The sequence below is a fragment of the Lonchura striata genome, chromosome 1A, assembly GCF_050655825.1.
Source record: "Lonchura striata isolate lonStrDom1 chromosome 1A, ASM5065582v1, whole genome shotgun sequence".
NCBI lineage: Eukaryota > Metazoa > Chordata > Aves > Passeriformes > Estrildidae > Lonchura > Lonchura striata.
The window spans coordinates 53,094,825-53,117,715 of record NC_140741.1 but is presented as its reverse complement, the minus strand read 5'-3'; the positions used below and the strand labels follow the sequence as shown (position 1 = coordinate 53,117,715).

The 22,891-nt window shown below is 36.3% G+C and overlaps 1 protein-coding gene across 1 annotated transcript in view; it reads right to left on the bottom strand.

Moving 5' to 3' along the window:
- Window positions 1-22,891, bottom strand: part of TMTC2 (transmembrane O-mannosyltransferase targeting cadherins 2) — a 232,453-nt gene that overhangs the window by 131,924 nt on the left and 77,638 nt on the right. The window contains exon 2 of the mRNA XM_021528041.4: window positions 1,175-1,745. Coding sequence (XP_021383716.1) covers window positions 1,175-1,745 — 571 coding nt within the window. The remainder of the gene's footprint in view (window positions 1-1,174; window positions 1,746-22,891) is intronic.

Sequence of the window (22,891 nt, the reverse complement as noted above, 5' to 3'; positions counted from 1 at the left end):
CATTATACATGAGTTAAAAACCCCAAATATGTGTGAATATATATACATATATATATATATAAATATATATATATATATGTGAATATAAAATTATTCTTTCCCTCTCCAGGAAAGAATTTTGTCAGAAAATAGCATAATAACTAATTTAACACCTTAGAGCAGTTTAAGAGGAAACTACAAGTGACTAGGTGTTTTGGGTTGGTTTTTTTTACTCTACTACTTTCCTTTTATATTACAGCTATATAGTCTGTACTTTATCAAAAGCTATAATTTCTTTTCAATTCATCTGGAAAACAAAATTTTCAGATCTAGGTTTGAGATAAGCAAAGCAATGAAACAATACAGTTTTGCAATCTACATCTCACTGAAAAATGAGACAACACATGTCCAAATGAAACACGGCTTTCCTTTTCTCAAGACAGTATTTTTCTGAAAGATAGCCATTTCACTGAAAACAAAATTATATATACTCAGCCTACTCATTTGTACAGCAAATGCTGTAAAGGACTCTTGGGTTTTAACTGAGGTTTCTGGGTACCACTAAAATACACAAAGTTTTGTGAGTGGGAAGCTAGGGGATTTGGCAAACTTGTTTGTTCACTTATTTTACTTGTTTGTTCTTGGGGAAGTAGTTAAAAAATAGGAAATACTTATTTGATTAAGACAATTAATACTAGGGGAAGAAAAAAAATACGTGTCAAAAGCATGCACCAAGTCCTGTGCATCTCTGTTAAACTAGAACAATAAGAGTTTTATCTTTGCCTCAGGGAGCAAAGCTGATGATATCAGCTGCCGAACTTGCACGCCTGACCAAACTAAGCTGAGTTTGCAAGATACAAGAGGATAAGAGCACAAATGAATTCTTTGCAAAAGGCAGTAAGATATCCAGTGCTTCACAGTACACAGAATGAGGGAGCTGCTGGAAGTAAGGAAAATAATTGAAGAAAACCAACCCCAGCATCGAGTCATTGCAATGGCTAATAACACATTGCTTAAACAAAATGTAAAATGACCATACTAAAGCTCTTGAAGTGTTCTTTCAGCATTAAACATCTGAGCTTATTTTTGGGAGTCAACTAAACTACTAAGAATTATTGTGTACTCAAAAACACACTTAGCACCTGTTTAACAGTGAATGGTGCCTCACAGATAGCTTACCACAAAGGAGACTCACCTGGTATAAAGCAGAAATGATCTGATGCATTTTCAGTCGATGAAATACAAAGATATCGTACACAGCTGAAATGGCCAGAACAGTCACTCCTTGCTCCTTCCACAGCATGCTGCATCCTGCACACAGCCCTGCTCCCAAGATCCAGCCCCAAGTACTTGGTGAGGAACCTCTGGTAGAGCAGTGCTTCACGTAACACATGAGGGAAAGCAGAAAGAAGAGGCAGGCTCCAACGTCTGCCCTCCCTACAATCCCTGCTACGGCTTCCGTGTGGATGGGATGAGATGCAAACAGCAGGCCTGCTATCAAGGTCCAGTACCCATCGCCAAAGAGAATCCTGGAGAAGTTTGTGAAAAGGCCAGTGACTGTTGCATGTAAGAGGACATTTACAAGATGGTAGCCCCATGGATCCATTCCCCCAACAGCATGGTTAATGCGGAAGGAAAGTGTGCAGAGAGGTCTGTAGGACTTGTGGCTCCCACTGTGAGTAAGCAGTGTTCCCCAAAAGTCATTGTAGAAGATATGGATCCACGGCGTCTCAGGCAAAAGGTCCTGGTTTGTCTTGATAGCTCGACTACAAAAGATAAATAAAAACTTCATTTTAACAGAAGAAAATGGCTACAAATGAAAGGCTGTGAAAATGCAATCACACTTCTACAAATTCAAATTTTGAATTTTAACAGATGGTGTTAAAAAACTATGTATCTGTTAACTTCCTTCTAGTATAGAATTTCCATATAAATTGGATTTTAAAAATATTAGAAATAGACATTACACTGTTTCTGTTAAATTAAAACACCCTTCAGTGACATTCTTCTGAGTCTAACCCAGGAGTAATCAGTTAAGATTTGCTGAGTTACAATTAAAATGTAAAAGAAATGTGAAAATCTTGAAAACACTATTGTTGAAACAATGGATGCACCAGTATATCAGAACTAAAACCCCAACTGTCCTTTTATACTGGAATTTTATTTTAGATTTTGGAATGGATTTCCATAGCTAACATAGGTAAACAATAAGTATAGAAGTTGGTAGGAGTGGGAAATGTTCTGCTTCTGCACAGGGTCTTGTATAATCATCTTGTGCACATTTTGACTGGCAACATTTTCTGCAACAACTTGAAGGCAGACAACAGAAAACACTTTCTTTTTAAACTTCTTCTATTTTCAATTGAGGAATAAAAACATTTTTTATATTGTATTAGCTTATGCACTCGAGTCTGTCAGTCTGATTAGAAAAAAAATTCTCCAGCTTTCAGCATTTATGCTTACAACCCCACTGGCAAGAACTCATGCCAGCCATTAGCAGTCCCCAAGTCTAATTTGTTACTGTAAAAATCTGTCTCCTGCAGTGTTTGTACAAATCCAAAGATTTGCATTTAAATTTATGCAGTGGGAGAAGGTGCGAGACCTGCTTAGTGCAAAGAGATGACTAGAATTTAATTAGTTACTTGTATTTAAGCAATTATTTAAAGATGCATTGTTGTTACTACTGAGATTAACTTATTTAGCATTTATTTTATTAAAGTAATTAAGAATCTAGCCAGCTCAAGACTCTTCTATTCAAAAAACCAGAGAGATGATTTTTATCTCATTCTCTCTTCAAAACATCTGTCTTACCAATAAATACCCTCCTATAATAAATAATTTTTCAATTTGGATGAGGAAGAAAAAAAAAAGGTGTAAAACTCAAGGCCACATTTAAAATGCATGACTAATTCATATTCCAAGACTCCTGTCACATTCTCCATTTCCTTAGAACCTGTAAGCAAAGCTTTTTTCTTTTTTTTTTTTTTTTTTTTTTTTTTTTTTTTTTTTGTGGTATTCATTTCAGGAATGTTGTCTTGTTCTGGGAAGAAAAATGCTCAAAACTGATATACTGCACCACAGAATCTCCATGCAAATACTCCAAATACCACACAGCTCAGCATTTCCATTGTCCAGAGCATCCTGCTGTAATGCTTTCAGACATGCTTCCTCTCAGCATGTCCTTTTTGTCTTTGCGCACATAGAGGTTATAGAGAGGTCAGCTTAAATCCTTTAAAGATCTGATGATGCTTTTTAGAATATTTGAAAATTTTCATTTTGACTTCTGCTTATGCAGTGGATCAGGTTGCCTGTATTTGTTTTCCCAACCCCACACACATTTTTCTCATTTTAGGTGAGTCACAAAAGAACACTGGAGGAAAACAGGATTGTTGTTTCCACATTATTTATCTTGTCCTTCTCTGTTGTCTTTTCTTGAAACCTAATTCCTCTGTTTGTGATTTCCTTTTGTAGTATAACTCGAAGAACCACTATCAGAAAACTAGGAATTTGGCAAAAATAAAGCAGGTGTCAGGCAAGAAAGAGTCCTTCCTCTGAGAAAAACATACTATATTAGACTACAGCCTCCCAAAGGCTAAGAATGGCTATCAGATGTCAGGATTTAGAGTTGAAACCCTGAACTGCAAAAGGGTTTTTTCTTGGGGAAACATAAAGTAAGTGGCAACAAAATTGCCAGCACAACCACCCTCCTCGGAGGCAAAGCATTCTTCTACAAAGAGCCCACACAGCTCCCAGGCTGCTCCCATGAAATGGTAGCTTTTAGTATTTAGTTTGCCTTCTCTCTAAGGTGATAGTTTTCATACAGCAGACACTCATATTGAACTCATCCCCACCCAAAGTAATCTGTTGTTTCACAAAGAAACCTAGCGTACATTCCAAAGGCATTCATTCAGCCAAATCTTATTCAGAGCTTTAGCAATAAATTTCATGCATCCTTGATCCTTTTCTCTTTAGACCTGCCCATATTCAAAATTAAAACAAAGAAACAGACAATGAAAAAAGCCCTACACACAACAAAAAAATCAAAAGGAAGCCCTGAAGATACAGTATTGATCAAACTGTATGTGGGTATAGATTTCAGCAGGCAGTTCTATAATACTCCTAGTTTCTTGTGCATGTAAATGCAACAGATTCTAGTACCTGCCCATCTGCTTGAAGAATACAGAAGCTAAAAGTTCCACCTTACTTGGTGTTTAGTCACATCAAATGCTGTATTTTCTATAGATCAAAATGTTAAATAATGTTAGAATTTCTTTCTGTATGGTTTCCATATGGTTCCAAGGCCATGAATGAGCCTTGACAGCCTGACCCCCCTCCCGAGGTTCCCACACCCTGCCCACAGCCCCAGGACCTCATGTCAGGTCTCTGAAGCTCCCCCAATGCAGCCCAGGGCCCAGGAGCCCATGTGAGTCTCCCAAGGCCATCAGCCCCTGCCCCAGGGACACCTCAGCAGGGCCAGTCCCCAGCCCCCCAGGCCCTACCCTGACACATCTTGCTGAGCTGAACCTGTATCCCAGACTGTCCCTGTCCCCATGGAAGTGCCCAATGCCCAGGGCTTGGGCTGCCCTGGCTCCTGGCTGCGGCAAGGCTCTGTCTTTTCTCCAGTTACTGAATCACCAAGCCATTTACCCTGCTCGGTCTCCAGTTCAAGCAGAAATTCTCAAAGCAACACCTCCTCACACTCTGGTTAGCAGTGCCAGATTGTCTCCAGTAAAGCTTCCTATGCTAGCAGCCACCCTCACTCTCTGCAGATAGAAAATTATACTAATTGCTGGCTCTGGAAAATACTCTGGGATAAAGGAAATTACCAAATACTGTACTAGCCTTGCTTCCAGCTTCATTTACAGTTTACCTTGAGGTTATGTCCCACAAATTAGTCCAATTTTGCTAATGGGCGTAAGTGAAGCAAGTCATCATTCTTTGCCAGAGCTGCAAACTCTGCTCTCACTAAAAGGCAGCAAGACACCTGAGAAAGTCTTCTCTCAAAATTCCAACACAATTGGCATTTTACTTCCAAGCAGCTTCTGTACAGGGTTGCACACTCAGGCAGGGAACTTGCTTTGTTAAATTTGCAATGCCTGCCCATTGCACACATCCCAGGAGAATGGCTTATCTTATTCATTATACAACAAATGGACATGCTGGGGGCAGGGAGAAGGAAAGGAATTAGATTCAGTTATCAGTTCTTCAGAAACAGAAAGCTGAGGAAAGACAAAAAATTGTAAAGACAAAATCATCAATTTCTAATTCACTTGAAACAATGCTTCTGCTTCCTGCCATAAATCACATATTTGCCACAGGTCAGTACACACCTTGAGCACGACTCACTGAGTTTTTATTCATCAAACCTAAAAATGCCAGAGACAGCCATTCACACGTGCACATATACATGCATACACACACAAAAAAATTCCAGATGTTTTCAAAATTAACAGCTATATATGTCCTAAACTTCTGTGCTAGTGTTAAACTGATCCAGGTGTTAACACTAGGGTAAAAAAACAGATGCAACATTCTAAAGTGATTTAACGAGTTAAGCCTTATATCCAGCTTCAATATTGCTAATGGTCCCCATATGCTGAAAATTACCATCAGCATTTGAAGCAGACAACATATTTTAAAGGTAAAAGAAAATTCCCAACTGTGCATGCAGGAAGCCATTGACCAGATGTCTCTCACATAAAATAGATAGTGATGGACTGGCAAGGTTGAACATGGAGGTTCACTGTTGTTTTTCCTCAGTCATTTTTAAACAGAATTAATTTAGTGTTTTTTTCTTGAATAGCAATGGGAAAACACCCTACGTATTTTTACAGTGGATATTAATGTGACACCCTAAGGTGTCTAGACTATATGTTACTTATATAGACAATAAGACTGAAAACACTGCCAAGAGCCTACTTGCTTGAGTACAAACAGCTTCACATCCCCAAAACATACAGCAGCTAAGTAAATCCACCACACTACTTACAGGTTGTTAGGCAGGTGGTGGTCAGAAAGCAGGGAAGTAGAGCTTGTCATACTTGCCTTCAGAATACTATGCATATATATATATATATATATATATATATATATATATATGTACACATTTTCTGTATTGACAGGATGAAGTAAAAGTCAGAAAATACTACTTAATATGCGGAGATGTCTTAAGGTAATAAGCTTAAGTACATAAAAACACATCCATCTAAAAGTTTAATTATAGTCTAGGAAACTATCTGCCATTCTGGTAGAATTCTGGTGACAATTATGTCTGATGTGTATTATCATCTTTCTCAGTTGATAAAGTGGAATTTACCTTCAAATGCAGCAGGTAGTAAAGTTTTACCCATGCCACTTCTTCACAAAAAGAGACCTATCACAAACGACAACAAAAGAACACCACCCACTAAAAAAGCAACACCCAAAAAATAAAATCCAAAACAATAAGCCTCTATAGTGTATATCAACTAGGGACACCTGCAGAAGACCAAAATCTGTACATCCTCCAAGTTCCAAGTTGCAGCTTTTGTTTTTTCTCAAGAAAAATTGTTATTAGGTGAATCTCTAAAGAAAATACAATAATTCAGGTGTTTTCAGAAACTAAATAATTGGCAACAACTAGCTAAGTGACATATCGGATCCTGAGATGCTAGATGGCTCAGAGAATGAGTGTATACATACAGATTGATAGAAACACCTAGGATCAAGTCATACTTTAAACTAATTAAAGGAAAGCAGAACATCACAGAAGGGAAATTAGCTTACTAGAACTTTGTATCTAATTAATTTCTGCCCATAATATGGTCCTTTTCTAATTGTATAGTAAGAGGTGAACTCAGAGTTCAAACACTGAAGACAACGCATAGTTTTAAAATTAATTTTTGTATCTTATGTAATTACTAGTGAAAGCTATTAACTCTATACAGAGTTAGTACAGGACCTCTGGAAAATATGTTGACAAATAATGATATTAATTCTGTATTTTGGACTATGAAAGTAATTCTACAGCCAACTTTAGTACTAGAAGAAACAGGATCTACAAGTAACAGGTTTGTAAATAGTGTTTTATTTGTAAAACTTTATTGGATGACACTTTCCTGAATTAGATATAAACAGAGTGGAAAGATGGATGAGACAACTGTAACTATGCCCTTAGATGATTGCAACCACTGCCAAAAACAAAGAAATTAAAATACTAAAGAAAACAAAACAGTAAAATCACAAGGAAAAACAGTAAGAACAAAAACGTTATAGTCTTATACCACAGTATAAAGACACACAAACTTTTTGAGGTTTTTCTGTACTGCACTATTTTAAAGAAATTGATATTTTAAAATAAGCAATAACTTGTCCCTTGTTTATTTCCATCAATGACTTTATCTGCTGTGGTTTGACTTTGTCTGCCAGTGACTGGCTATAATCCTGCAGCCCATCAGCTGCACGCTTCTAGACTTCATAATTTTGCAACTAAAAATGCAGGATGTTATTCAAAAGAAGGAAGTGGTTGCAATGCTTACATATAACACTGAATGCTATTAGGAATTGCCTTAACTACACTGAAGCATGCTGCATCTATTGATTTCCTTATTGACTAAGAGAGCCTTGAAATCTTTATGTAACTAGAAGTTCAAAACATTTTGGCTACAAGAAGGCTGAGATGGCCTTAAATTTTTTTTTCCACCCAGAATATTTCAAAAACTAACTATATTCTAACTAATAAATATTTCAAAAAATAACTATAAAGATTTTAAACTCCATCTCCTTTGTATAAGCCTTTCCATTTCTATATATATCCTTCTATGGAGAAAGAATATGGCCTTAACATAAACACTAAATATACCTCACTCCCCTCAGTTTAAGATTTAGTCTGACATAAGAAATACTAAAGGATGGACTATGTGAAATTTGAAACCCTAATTAATTCCAACTGGCTATCATAGTATGTGAGTATTCATGCATAGATTAAAAAAACCAAAACACACCAGTGGGAAATAAAAGAAGTAATTAATACTTCCATATGCTGAACAATGGGACACCATCAATGTCCTCTAAAGGGAAGCTGATAAAAATGTAAGGAGAAGAACAGCTCCTGTCTTTGTCTCTGCTCCCTTATTTTCTTCACCACAGCATGTACCATAGGTCTGTGAAAAGATACTTTCATTCCTAAAACAGAAATGCTTTATACTATTCTCATAGCTATAAGCTAGCTTCACTCCCAACTACATCCTGCAATATAAAATTGTTAATTGTGTTCTTCTGAAACCTCAAGATACTTTGCTTTTACCTGATAAATATTCTTTCAAACGTACATCTGAAGTTGCTCTTTAAAACATTCTTTTCTGCCAAATGATTGCCTGGCAATAACTCACAATTTGTTTATTTTATATATGTATGTAATGACAGCTTCTGAAGCATGGTTAGAATTCATAGCTGAAACTTCTGCTGCCCATTTAAAATCTATTTTAGATTATAAAAGTGGGCCCAGCAGGCCTTATTAGATTTACTGTTCTGCATTACAATATCGTACTTCATTATTTCTCTTCCCCACTTCCCACTGAAAAAATTGAACATAAATAATTTTTCCCACTCATGATAGCAAAATGACAGATATTTAAAGGCTTGAGAATATAGCAATTAGCCCAAAAATGTTAATTTTCTTATCCAAATAAAGAGAATTGCTATCCAAGTACTTTTTTGACAGGTCACCTTCTGAATATACATAAAGGCTTTCCAAGACACAGACATTTTAAGTGATTATCTGAAAATAGAGTTACACATACTGTAGCAGTACGAAAAAGAGTTTATCAGCCATACAACAGTCCCACGACTATTCACTTCTCTGTATGTGGCAAACTCTGGAGAAAATTAAGTTAAGCAATTTAACTTCATAAAAGCTTATTTTTTCACATTTCATCTATTTTTGATAGTGCATTTTCAGGAAGTTTGAGAAGATTGTACAGAATTATGCCTAAGCCCATGACACTTACACACTCTAAATTTAAAGCCTGAAAGAATTTTTAGGTTTTGATTTTGATTTTTAGGGAAGCACTGAAGAGAATAACCAGGAACATGTACCCATATAAATATAGAAATAATGAGTTGAGGAAAAACCACTGAACCACAACACAACACAGAGACACTCTCATTTTCTTATTTTTTGAAGGGGATGAAGGATAATGAAATGCAACAGGGTTTCAGTGCATAAGTTTCCTTCTTCAAGTCTTCTATTTAAGCAGGAAAACAACCCTTCATTAGCAAGGGCTGATCTAAACTTAGTTTTACTGGTTTAACTGAAAAATATTATTTGAAAACTGATCAGTGAAAACAATTCAGTGCATGCATATCCACAGTTGTCAATTTAACCTTCACACTGTCTTTAGAATTCATATTGAAGAAATATCCATATTGGTGGAGAGGAGGAAAAACCCAATCACAAAAAACCCGAGTTATCCCTCATCATGGTCATGTTATTCTCTGTAAGAATCAAGTGATTCAGAGAACAGTCAGACCCACCTTGGCTTAAATTATCCACAGGAAATCCAGACTGTGCCATGCTACAAACTATCAGAGACGTGCTCACTGAAAATTATCACATTGCCAAGAAGTCTCCTCTTCACTCCCTCCAGCCCCACTATAAGCTACATAAATGCATAAAACTAAAGTTCTGACACACATCAATTGTACACCCTATATCACTTTTCCTACGCAAAGAGTATCATGTTAGCAAATTTGCAGGGTGGCTTGTTTGAGGGTTTTTTTAATAATACTGTACAGAATAAGCATTTTCCATTTAGGTTAAGTCTGTGTTGGCATCTTGCAAATATTGATACTGAAGCATTAAAAGACTATTTTGAATGGCAAGAAGGTAGAACTCTTGCATATTTTTTCTTGCAGTATTGTCCATTTTTAGTATAACTGCCCTCACAAGCTGCCCAATTATGTACATAAAAGATTCCCAAAAATATAAGAGCACACAATAAAAGGTACCATTTTTAGACAGCAATTTCTGCTTAATTTTTTTTCCTAAAAGCATTCTGTCGTAAGAAACCAAACAGACACCACTCATCTTTAAGTCACTACTATCTTCCTAGTCTAGTTTATCAACTTGCTTGATATGCAGATAATAATGAATATAGTCATAGTCCCATTTCATTATTATTAAATAATAATGAGGGCCAGGGAATCCTCCCAGAGGATTACCAAAATTTATTCTGTATCACCTACAAAGTCCAGCTACACTATCATGAACCACAAGATGTACTGCCATTTCAGTGAAATAGTCTTGAGGAAACACAAAAAGCAAAGCAAGTTTAACTTGCTGGAAAAAGCAACAAGAAATATTAACATATAGTTGAGGCATACATTTCTCTATGATGATAGTTTTTCACCAGTGAAACAACCAAAATACTTTCAACTACCTTCTTAGAGGATTCCAAAGTTTTAAAAAATGTAGTACTTTTCCTTCTCAGATGCCTATTAATCAGAATTCCCACGTAATATATAGAGGGCTTAAAATCTGGCTAGAAAGCATTTGTCATAGAGTTAGATTTTACCTTCAGTCTTTGCCACAGACATGTCAGACAAATTCCTGTGAGCATTTTCACAACTTTATATTTTTAGCAGGGAAAAAAGGAACTTGCTACAAACTTATGTCAAAACCAATTTTTATGAACACTAAATTCTCACAAAAAAAAGTAAAACAACCCAGATAATTAAAACTAATATTTGTTCACAGGAAGATGTGTAACAACTTCTAGTGACTAGAGAGACTGTTCAGCATAATCCTGAAACAGGCTCTCCAGGAAACTGGTGAAGTCACCATCCTTGGAAGTACTAAATAAGTAGACAGGGCACTCTGTTTAGTGGGCATGGTGGTATTTCACCAAAGGTTGGGTTTGATGATCTTGGAGATCTTTTTAAACCTTAATGATTCTATGAATGAACGACGTTTTTTCTACTCTTCAATATCTTTACAGAGGGCACTGTGGGATGCCCTTCAAAAATGTACTTTAACAGAGCAGACGGCATCCACTCATTTGCAAAGTGTGAATCCTACTGAAAAAGGCTGGAATTACTTTTACTGATTTGTTTCACCTTTGTGCCTCAATAGTTTATAGAGATGCAGGGATTGACAAGAGTAGAACAAGTTTTGTGGCATGCCATAGCAATTGTGGAACTCTAGAAATTGAAACCATAGCAGAGTTTAAAATAAATTTTATTTTCTCTGAATTGGCTGCTTAGAGCACCCAGATAGCAGGCAACAGTTTGGGAACAACATCAAAACAACTACTCACAGTTATTTTGGAATAAATATGTGTTTTACAGTTATCATTATATGCAAGTTTGTATCAAGCATACTCTCGAGGATTTTACTGGATGCAGTCAAATACTGAGGTAAAAAGTCAGGAAATGACAAATTAGTTGAAATATGCTATCAGAACACATAGGATCAAGTCCCAATTTCTGCTACATTAGCTTTAGTTCACATTGGTATTGGAATAACCTACTCTTTATGTCACTAAAACCAGTAGGTTTTACAATCAACTGCAATTGGCATAAGCCTTTCTGTACACTTTTTTGACTTACAAGCATAAAAACAAAACAACCAAACCCCATTCCTTTCTATGTTTTTGAACAGCTATCAGGAGGCAGGCAGCTAGCAAGACGGATCTCAGACAGCAATTCAGGTAAATTGAAGCCATTACCTGATTCACAAAACTGATCAACCTTTCTTGACAATAAAACTAGAGCTAAGTCAAGCTGCACTAAAAAAGCAGGGAGCTTTGAACTGAAACATGCCAGATTTCCAAGTCTCTCCAGTTCTCTCCTAGCCAAGCACTTGCACTCTTCTCTACTAGTGAGTTCTGTGATTTTTGGGTTTTTTTCCTCCAAGCAGCTTTAACTTTCCAAAGTAGTATCCTTCTATAAGTGAATGTCTGAAGATCTTCTGGAAGATCGATACAATATTTAACTGCTAGGCTTAACTGCCCACTCTAACATTAAAGTACAACCATCCGTGACAGCAGCACAACAGAGGCTTGCATTTTTGCCTGGCTGATGAGAGAAACCCAAGCACCACAAAAGCCTATGGCATTTCATAACACTGGTCTGTAGACAATGACAGCTCTAAGTTCTGTCTAGAGACACCCACAGAGGAAAGCTGATCGCACACAGAGGTTTATGAAAGCTTTAAAAAAGTAAGTAGTTTGTTTCTTTCAGTAGTCTTCATAAACAAATAAAAAATGGTCTGTGAGACCACAATTCACGTAGCATTTTATCACAACAGAAATTGCATGTTATCTTTCAAAACCCTAGCACTGCCAAAGAACAGTAATAATTTTTCTCCTGTTGCCAAAGCAGGAAGACTGCTTGAGATCACAATAAGAAGAAACATGGGTAGATTGAGAAAAAAACAGGCAACTCAGTGCAATGAAGCTGACCTAAACAAATCAGAGAACAGGCTGCCTTGGAGACATCAGTTGGCACTTTCAGATTTCAAAAAGAAAAAAAAAAAAACAAAACAAACAGAAAATAGTGCAAGAACTGTGTTTTTACATTTGTTGACAAGGCAAACATATTCTCTTAAAGTATCTTCTATCTTTATGTAAGAAGACAAGAAATGTAGAATTTCACTTTGGAGAGAAGTAACTTCAAATTCACCTGTCTAAGCTTGAACTGAGACAGCATGAAGAAACAGAACATGATATATAATGCTGTATGATATGATATATGATGACATAAAAAACACATGTTTTATGTACCATTTAAGAAAGAGCAATGGTCCATTTGAATCTTTACATAAACTAAGTGAATACCTATTGCCTACAAAGCTAGGGGAAGATTACCTCTTCAGAGTTCAGGAGCCCTATTCACTGTCTCCCCTTGCACTGTAAGCCACTGAAAGTTTAATGAAGAAAATTATAGTTTGCTAGGCTATACAAAACAGGATATATTATTTCTGCATAATCAAATCAACCTAGAATAGTATAAGGAATAAGCAGTTTCTGCTCTACCAGACATGTTTCCCTTTCTGGGGCTCTACATTGATCTTGCTGCAAAATAATCAGGAATTCGAGATGTATTTCTTACCACAGGAAATTAGTTGTTTGGAATAATACAGTGCTGTGTATGCATCATAAATTTCCCAAGTTCCTCACATGCTGTGGTACACAGAAAGACACTGAGAAATTAATTATGGCATAGCCAATGAATAATTACAGCTATGCAACCCATTTGTACCTCCACTACGACAAAGTGGCAGCAAAGGCCTATGAAGATTTCAGTGTGGACTGCCATGTTCTTTGAAAGAAATCTGAAGAAATACTGAGACAGTAAGATATTGCTATCCAACTATTTTAGAAAAAATTAACTGGATTATGAACGTAATAAGCCATAAACACTTAATTCAAATAACTTCATTTCCCCTTATAGTCCCTTCTTCATCTTAGTCTTTTAGGACAAAAGCATGCAGAAATTATGGAATAGAGGTAGCTTCTGGCTCATAACAGGCACTGGGAGTCCACAGGAAACCCAAAAGCTCACCACCACGTTTTCTAACTCACTGGAAGATCGAAGTCCCAACTCTGCAGGAGTCTAACTGAGAACTGCAGCACTGCTGAATATAAGCCTTATTTCACTTATTTCAATGAAGACATTCAACTTAAATTCCAACCTTACCCTGAACACTCAGCATCAACTTCTAAGAAAGATAAAACAGTTTTTCCAGAGACACAAGCACCTGTTATTTCATATTACAAGGCAACAAATCAGGTGAAAGTTTTTAATTAAACAGCCCTTCTGTAGGCTGATAGTCTGCAATTTTATGTATAAATCAAGCCAGGTGACTTATTTCTAGTAAGTCTGAAAATAATAAAATTGGTTTCAATGACCTCAGAGATACATATGCTTATTTGTGGTTATGGCCCCAGGCAACCTTGAAATCAGTCATTCCATTAAGTCAGAAGCAAGGCACAGAGCCAAGCTCCTGTAAGAGTTAAAGGTCTTGCACATACTTTCTTTGTATGTTTATTTGAATAGAATGGTGACTTTGGGTTTTGGGCCACCCATCACTTATAGACCTCCAATAACATTTAAAGGGGCTGAATCAACTGAATCTTAGCATATACCAGTTATCCTTAGGACACTAGCTCTTTAAACATGTAAAATCATTGAAAATTGAAGCAACAGGGAAAAACACAGAGTTTATGTGGAGATATTTTAATTTGTATATTCCTCTACAGATCAGTCAGGCAACATTTTGGGGTTGGTTTAAATACAATAGTAGAATAAAGAACCTAAATGCCCTTACACAGTCAAAAGAAATACACAAATATAATAAAACAAGAAATAATGGTGATAATTATCACAAAACAAAGGAAGTAATTCAGACCACCATACTGGGTTTTTTGGGGTCTTTTGGGTTTGGTTTTTTGTTGTTTGGGTTTTGGGGTTTTTTAATAAATAAAATAAACTTTTTTTTCCTTTCTTCTCCTGAGTCACAAAACAATGCTTCAAGAGCTATCTCTTATTATCAGGAACAGCACAGTGATATGGGGAAATCAAAAACAAATTAATATTTGAACATTCACAAAAAACAGTAGTCTTAGGGGCACCCTGCTAACTGAAGCAACATGCAATCATTTTCTTATTCTGGGCTCCAGAGCCCCAAAAGTAATAATGAAATACTTTTTCATTCAGAAGCTTCAAACTTTTTGGTGATTTTTAATTAAGGGAGTTTTCATAGTATAAGAAAACATCAGAATATCTTATTTCACTGAGGTCTCTCAAGTAAGAGAAACTCACAAGGAAAAAGAGCTATGCCAAATGATGATCATGAAGAAAGATGTGTCAAATTTGTTATCACACATAACAAAAGCTATACTTACTGCTGTTTTCTCGCTGGTCATACTGCTATCTACTATAAAAGGTATCTGTCAAAGACAACAAGTGTCATATTGACCCAAATAAAGAGAATGAAGTTTTTAGCACTTCCTAACAGCTGTCATCCTTATCCATTCTGAAATAGATGACCCACATCTATATTTCAGACTGTAAAGAAAAGTCATCAAACAAAAGAAAGCAGCAAGAAAAATGTACTAGAACAGAACGAAATTGTGATGATTTTTTCTTTGAACAGGCACCATAATAAAGGTTGGCAGGCACCAGTTCCAGTACTACCAGTTCCAGCCAGGTCAACTACTACTTTGAACAGTGTGCAATAAATTATACAAGTGTGACATACACTGCAAGAACTGTACACAACTACAGAAACAGGAACTGCTGTTTTAGATAGTTCAGTGCCTGCATCTAAAGTTTCAATTTGACTTCTTACTAAATGCAAGGAAGGGATTCAGTACAACTTTCAGTAATAATAAATATCAATTAATAAAACTGAACTATTATTATTAATATTATTAGAGTAACTTTTTTAACGTGCACCTTTCTTTATGGCCTTAAAGAGAGGAAAGTATTGCCAAGAACAGCAGACACTCTGAATTCCTAAAACTCCACCCTTCTTGGCATCCAAAAGATTGCTAAAAAAATATAATGTTCCAAACAAAAAATATAATGGTTGTTCCACACAGTTCTTAACAATTCTTAACATCAAATAGATTAACTCAAAGGAAAGTTGTTAATTAAACACAAGCTAAAGACATTGCATCTAGCTAATTAGCACTTGCAATCTAAAAGACTGCATCTGACTTAATGCTGAAAACTAAAACAGGATAGAAACACACACAAACATTTAAGTTGCATTGATAAGTAAATGTTCTAAGGGCCAGCTCAGCTTAACTGTTCAAAATGGAAGAAAATAAAAAGCCAAACCTGCAGTAGGGTATTCACCACATAAGGCAGAGTTGTTAAGTACTGATTCTTGTAGCACACCTGCAGCGTATTATGTTCTCTTCACCAAAATAGCACAAAAATAGTTTGCAGATACCTCATTCTCATATGACACCCCACTGGGCTTCCTTCCCACCAGGTATGTTTTGCCTTGGTGGAATTAACTTAAAGCCAGGAACAACAATTCACCTTTGCTCTTAATGTTTATTACATGGCTTTTTACTCTTTGAAAGATGTTGATGTCTCTTAGATACATTTTTGTAATTTTTCAGAACATAAATAGATGCTGTGTAATTACTTTTAAATGGAAGTTCCATGGTGATATTTTTCAAGCTCAACTGATTAAAGCTTGTTTACTGGATCTTGAACAAAATACATTATTCACCTTAATAAGAATTTATGCAAATCACTGCCACTAGCTTTTAAAGAAAACCTTTTCAATTAATTATAATTAGGCTTTTTAGTTCTAGGTTTCTGGGATTTTTGCTACTACAAAATTCTAAGCATGGATTGTTAGAGGTTCTTTTCAATTGTGGGAAATAAAACTTCATTGTTGCAATGTAAAAACTCCTATACAAATTAACTTGTAAGTGCAGAGCCCTTTTTATCTCTGCCATTCAGATCAGATCTAAATATATACCCCAGATATCTGTAACTGGAAAGAAGATGAAGTAAATTTATCTCTGGTGTTGATATACACAAAATACTCCTTGGCTTCAGAAGAGTGATTTTATAAGAAAAATAAATACAACTATTCCAATAAATAGGGTATGCAAATATTGTCATGTCTACCCAACATTTCTGAAACCCTTACAAATACACAAAGATCTCTCTCTAAATAGAATATTGTGAAAGGAATTTTAGGTACATATTTCAAGGCCATTTCAGGGCCATTCAGGCCATTTCAAGGCCTTAGCACTAATACTAAAAAAAATTTGCTGAAGTGGATAACTGTTTTTTGAAAGTAGCCAGAAATACTCCAGTCGAGAAGCTGCAACAACTCAGAAACAACACACTAACCAGTAATAACATTTGAACCTTCTTTACAGGTACAGATTTCCAGTGAGGAAGACGCAAATCTTCATATTGTAATATTGTAGAGTTTATTATGATTAATTAAGATGCTCCTCATATAAAAATGAAATCCTTATTGCATTGCAACTGATTTCCTAAATCCAGGTGATTTTAGCTCTTCTGAACAGAGTGCTACTGAGCACCTCTTTGGTTCTCATTTTATCAGCTGAGGAAAGGGAGGGAAAGTGGGAGAAGATTTGTGTTGCAGTCTTCCCAGTGGAGCACCTTATTTTTAGAGAACAGCACACATGCAATGAGTCTCGAGTGTTCCTGTGAGGCTGGAGTAGGGCAAAATCCTGCCACTGCTTAACTCCAATCTCTCTCTTAAGCAGCGAAATAGCATCTCTGACAGCAGAAAAAAATCATTCAAACTTCATCCACTCTCTTTATCAAACCCATTATTAATCTGAGAGAAGGAAAGACAATATGGGAAGAAACTGCAAGGCTTTTAGCTAGAAGTAGAATTCAGAGAAGCCAGTTTCTGTCTGCTCCTATTTCTCTCTTGAAGTCATTGGTTTTTCAGTCCTAAAACACCAGTTTTAAAAGCAGTCTAACCCTGTTCTCTCTGTTCTTACCATTCTTCAGCTTTTCCCATGCTGGAGAACAGTAGGGACAGAAATTAGGCAAAAAACAAATGACTGCCTTAAGCAATCCATGTCCTACAAACTTACAGCTACTCATCGATGACAACTCCCTTCATGCCCCTTTTTCAAGACTTCAGGCAAGGCATGTTTTCCGCCACAAAATGGAAGTTCTAATCCACACTGATAGCTGCCCTCATAGCTTCCATTCATAAAACAGAGGAACTGCACATAGACATATTCCCTCATCTGTCACAATTCTTTAATTCTATGTCATTTAATCAGAAATGAAAGAGCACTTTCTCTTGGAAAAGCCACTGTGAAAATGACTGACTGGTTCTATGTTTATAGCTTTCCAATCCAGATCAATGTGCTCACAAAAAGAAGTTGCCTATCTCCAGCTGTTAGCTCTACAAAATCAACCAGGATTCTGCAAATCAAAGTGTTCCCCTTTGAAGCCTATATAGCCTTTGATTTAGGAGTAAAAGTTTGGTGGACTAATTAAAACTGCAGTGACATTTATATAATGCAGTGTTAAACATCACAGATCACAAGAAGACATGCACAGGAGTACATCTACTGTGCTCAAAACAGTAACACTGAAAATTAATGTACAGGACAATCAGTTTTTGAGTTGAACATAAAAACAAGACTAAGGCTTTGGAGGAGCAAACAGATTCATTAGAAATTAAAAGGTAAAGCAGAATAATAAATAGCCACATAAACAAGGTGAAACTGTTCTATGCTTCTAATTTGCAGCTGGAATTTGCAGCTGAAACTTCATTAGCAATTCTCTAGGTGATGTATGAACCAACTCAGCCTCCCATGGTAGTACCTGTTCTGCAGGGCCAGTAGTAGTAAAACTGACAAAATAGGTAGAATCATAAAGACAGAAAACACCACTTTACAACACCCTCAATAAAGCTGATGTGTTGTTTTTTTTTCAAGCAGCCACTTGGCCCTTTTGGAAGTGTGGTTATGGTCAGATGACAGAAACCACCTTTTGAACTTCAAAATTCACTGCCAAAGGGATATTATGATGCAAAATTACATCTCTTTGTTTTACCATTAACATTGCTTAAGCTGCCAGCTTCTTTCTAACAGCAAATTAGATCTTGTTTTACATAAAAATAACTTGCTGGGGATTATTACTTTTTAAATCCAAACAACCAGTTTTCTAGATCAAATTTCCATGTAGATATGGTACTTAGGGATATGATTTAGTGGTGGTCTTGGACATCATGATGTTAGAGATCTTTCTCAACCTAAAGGATTCCATATTCCATGACTTCTAGAAAAAGGTAAAATAACTTTACAGCCACTAGAAAATAGTGTTCAGGAGATAAATCCAAATGACTAGGTATCAGAAAGTTGTTTAGCTCCTGGGGTAAAGTGGTTAGTATAAATAAAAACTCTGGCATTCCAAGACAAATATTCCTATAAAGAATTATTTCTACTTGACTGATGCATTATTGACTAATTTTCCTTTTGTAAAACTCATCTAGCCAAACAGATAATCTAAAGGAAGAAAATTGCAGCAGCAGCAGGAACATTCAGTAAATTTTCTTCTTGTAAGTGTGCATTCATGCACAAAAACATTCAATACTATAATGGCAAACTGGCTTTACACACTGTAATTTCAAGAACTATGATTTCTGAACATCAACTATTTTTCTACCATAAGACTTCTGACTTATTCTGCTCTAGCCAAATCTCTTAACATTTCTTCAGTTCTACATAAGATTAGAAGACATCTCCCTCTCCTCCAGCTTTTTTTTTTTTTCCTTGTCTTCTATATTCTCCCATTTCCACATAAGAATGTAGGATTACTAAACCAGATTGGGGGGAAAAAATGTTACGCAATAAATAATACAATTACTCCCCTATGTTAAGGAAATGAAATTTCAATACCAACTCATTAAATTATCCAAATATATGATGGTCCTTGTCAGAAACAAACTCCATCCAATAAATGTTTGGGACTTTTTTTTTCCTATATCACTTCCTTTTAAATGCCACAATAATCAAAGTTAATCAATTTACAGACAATATATTTTTCCTTGTTGATAGTTGGACTGAGTGCTAGAGGTTTTTCCCTCTCTGACCAAGTGTTAATTTAAAATGCAGCAATCAGTCCTAGGTACCTTTAATGCTCTATTAAGCAAGTGATCAAAATTTCAAACAATCTGTCTTTTTGGATTATGTCACTTCTTAACAGTCTGGCTAAAAATGTCTTCACAGCAGTTCTAAAATCTTGCTCCTAGAAGCAGGTTAGAAAACATATACATCTGACTGTGAGCTGTTGTGAATACGCACCCTCTCATTTTCCCCGATTACATCAACAGATTTATCATCAAGCACATTGTTGTTTTATGGTTTTTTAATGTATGTATAAACTTCACACCTTAGAATGTCCCCCTCTAGGCACTACAAACACAATAAATATATTTATGCAGAAACCAGTCAGTATAATTTAGGGGGGGAGGAAGCAAAGAAACATTAAATTGTTTATTGCATACTACTGTCCCATTATACCCGGGAGAGCCAAGAGTCTTTAAGAGCAAGCACAGTCATCTACTGTTATTTATGAACAGAAGTTAGAGTTAGCAAATTACATTAAACTAAATAATACAGGTTTTTAATTATAAGATCTTTATTCACTTATTTTTTTATAGATTTGTGGGGACATTCTCAATTCTGCTGATGGGTATGTACACACCAAGTTTCACACCTAGAGTACAGTACAGGGGTGTTCTGTAAACTAATTAATGTTAGTATAGCACATTGAAAGTGCAAAATGCTACATAAATACTATAGGCATCCAGTTAATAAGAACAGTTCCATTAAATCCCATTCATCATACTGAATATAAACAATTTATATTTTTAAAGTTCACATGCTGTCTATAAAAAGCCTGACAAATACATTAATAGGCACTGACAAGCATACTAAGAGCACAGGCAGCCACAATTTGTTTCTGTGATCAACTCTGAATGAAGTCAACTCAGAGCAGTTGCCTCCCACTAACAAGAAGCCTCCACAAAATCACAGTTCCCAAATGAAAGTGCAAGGAGACTTTTTGGCTGCTGTAACCCAAAAAGTCATAGAAGACAATGAGACTGCTCCAGCTACTGTGAACTTTGAATCATGTTGTAGACATCAACATTTATTAGCTGAGTAACAAGAAGCAGCTAAGTCTCTTCATTACCTGAAAAATTCATTGCAGTAGAAAAATAAGTCCCCTTAACAGCTTCATGATAACTTCTTCCTCCCCACCAGAAGTTTCTGACAATAATATGATGTTGATTCGTTTTCACCTGTGCTGTAAAAATGTCACGGTTTTAAAGTATCAAGGGCTACCTGAACTAAGAACACATGCTATAGCATCTACCTGCTATAACAGCCTACATAACCATTACCAATGTGAGAAATAGATTCCTTTATCTGTCCAAGGAATCAAATCAAGAAGAATATTTATCAACCTTCCAGTAAACTGTACAGTTGGAGAAAAACATCACTTTTGGAACAGCACTGCCAATTCCTCAAAAGAAGAAATGATTCTGCAAGAAAGGACCAAGGTTTTAATACACCATGTCCCATCTTCTTGTTGGTCATCCTCCACACGGCTATGCTTCCAAACAGAGGTTAAACATTCCATTATGCCTTATTTGCAGAAAACATTTTAACCCTTTAACAGAAGAATTTATTCTATTCCAATATTAAACAGTCTCTCACTGTCATGATTTAACCATAACTGGCAATTCAATTAAAATTTGCATGGGCTACTAAAACCAGGTGAATTTACATAAGGATAGAGATACAAATGCATCTACTTCAAATCATAGAAAATTCCAAGTTGGAAGAGACTCACAAGGATCACCGAGTCCAGCTCCTGGCCCTGCACAACACAAGCCCAAAAATTACACCATGTTCCTGAGAGCAGTGTCCAAGTGTTTCTTGAACTCTGTCAGGCTTGGTGTTGTGCCCACCTCCCTGGAATGCGCTTCAGTGCTCAACTAAACCCCTTGGAGAAATAAACTTTTTGTAACATCAGAACTAAAACTCTCCTGACAAAGCTTTCATGTCATTCCCTCGGGTCCTGTCATGGTCACCACAGAGAAGGGACTATGTAGACCACAATAAGGTCTCCTCCACAGTCTCCTCTTCTCCAGGCTGAAAAAACCAAGTGACTTCAGCCACTCCTCACACAACTTCCTCTCCAGACCCTTCACCATTCCTGTGACCCATCTTTGGATGCTCTCTAATAACTATCTTCTTATGTTGTGGTGCCCAAAACTGCATACAAAACCCAAAGTGAGCACCTGCAGCTGAAACAAGAAATGAAAGATTTCCATTAATAGTTGTGGAACCAAAATGGACTGAAAATATTAAAATTGTTCTCCATACGCATATAGAGGCATTACTGATCTTTTCCATCTTGTCTCCACCAGAGATCAGTAAATGTACTGGAAGTCTGTGCAGAACCATACTACATTTAAACTTCTCATTGCTGTGTAATAAAGAGCTTCATTTAGAAAGCTGATCTGAAGCTACAGTAAACAGTTCACATTTTCAAATCAATATCAAAAATAAAAGTATCATACTCTGAATATGCACTCAAAAAATCAGTAGGAAATCTGGTCAATTCTCTGTGCTACTACTTCCAGGTAACACAAATAGAGCCTTCTATATTCTGTAGAAAGAAATACACTTCCAACTACAAATGTCTGGTACTTCTAAAACAGTGTCAAAGTTTGATGCAACATGAACAACAAATGGGTTCCTGGCATTCACATTTCACTCAAATCTCTAGTTCCAGATGCTTGGCTTCAACACTAGCATTAGAGTCATGACTTAATTTCAGAACATAATTTCTGTTCTCAAGACTTTAGTAGCAACTTTCACCACCAGCAAGTTTTATATTCATAGAAGGCAATAGCAGTCAGTCAGACATTTGTTTAGGGGCCCATACCTAAAAAGACACCTAAACACATGCTGGGTCCTGCCATCACCACTCAGACAAGCCACACACACTGCTTCCTACTACCACAATGCTATTTATGCACCTGATTTCTACATCCTAAATTTGTCCACCACATCTAACAGCACCCATTTTACTGGCACCTCCAAGTCTCCAGAGTCTTCTCACATTTATGTACAAATATGTCTGCCATAAAGAACACTATTAAATACAGCCAGGACAGAGGGCCAAAAATGGCAAACATCAGCACTGAATACAATCCATTTCATTTTCAGAGTAAGATTTCCCTTTAGAAAAAGATTACTAGATTGCTAATCTAGGCAACTGGAGAATAAAGTGATTATCATAGTCTAAAGGCAATTAGACCACTCCCGGAATACTACAGCTAGAATACTCCCCCCCCCCCCCCAATACTACATTACACTACTTTTCA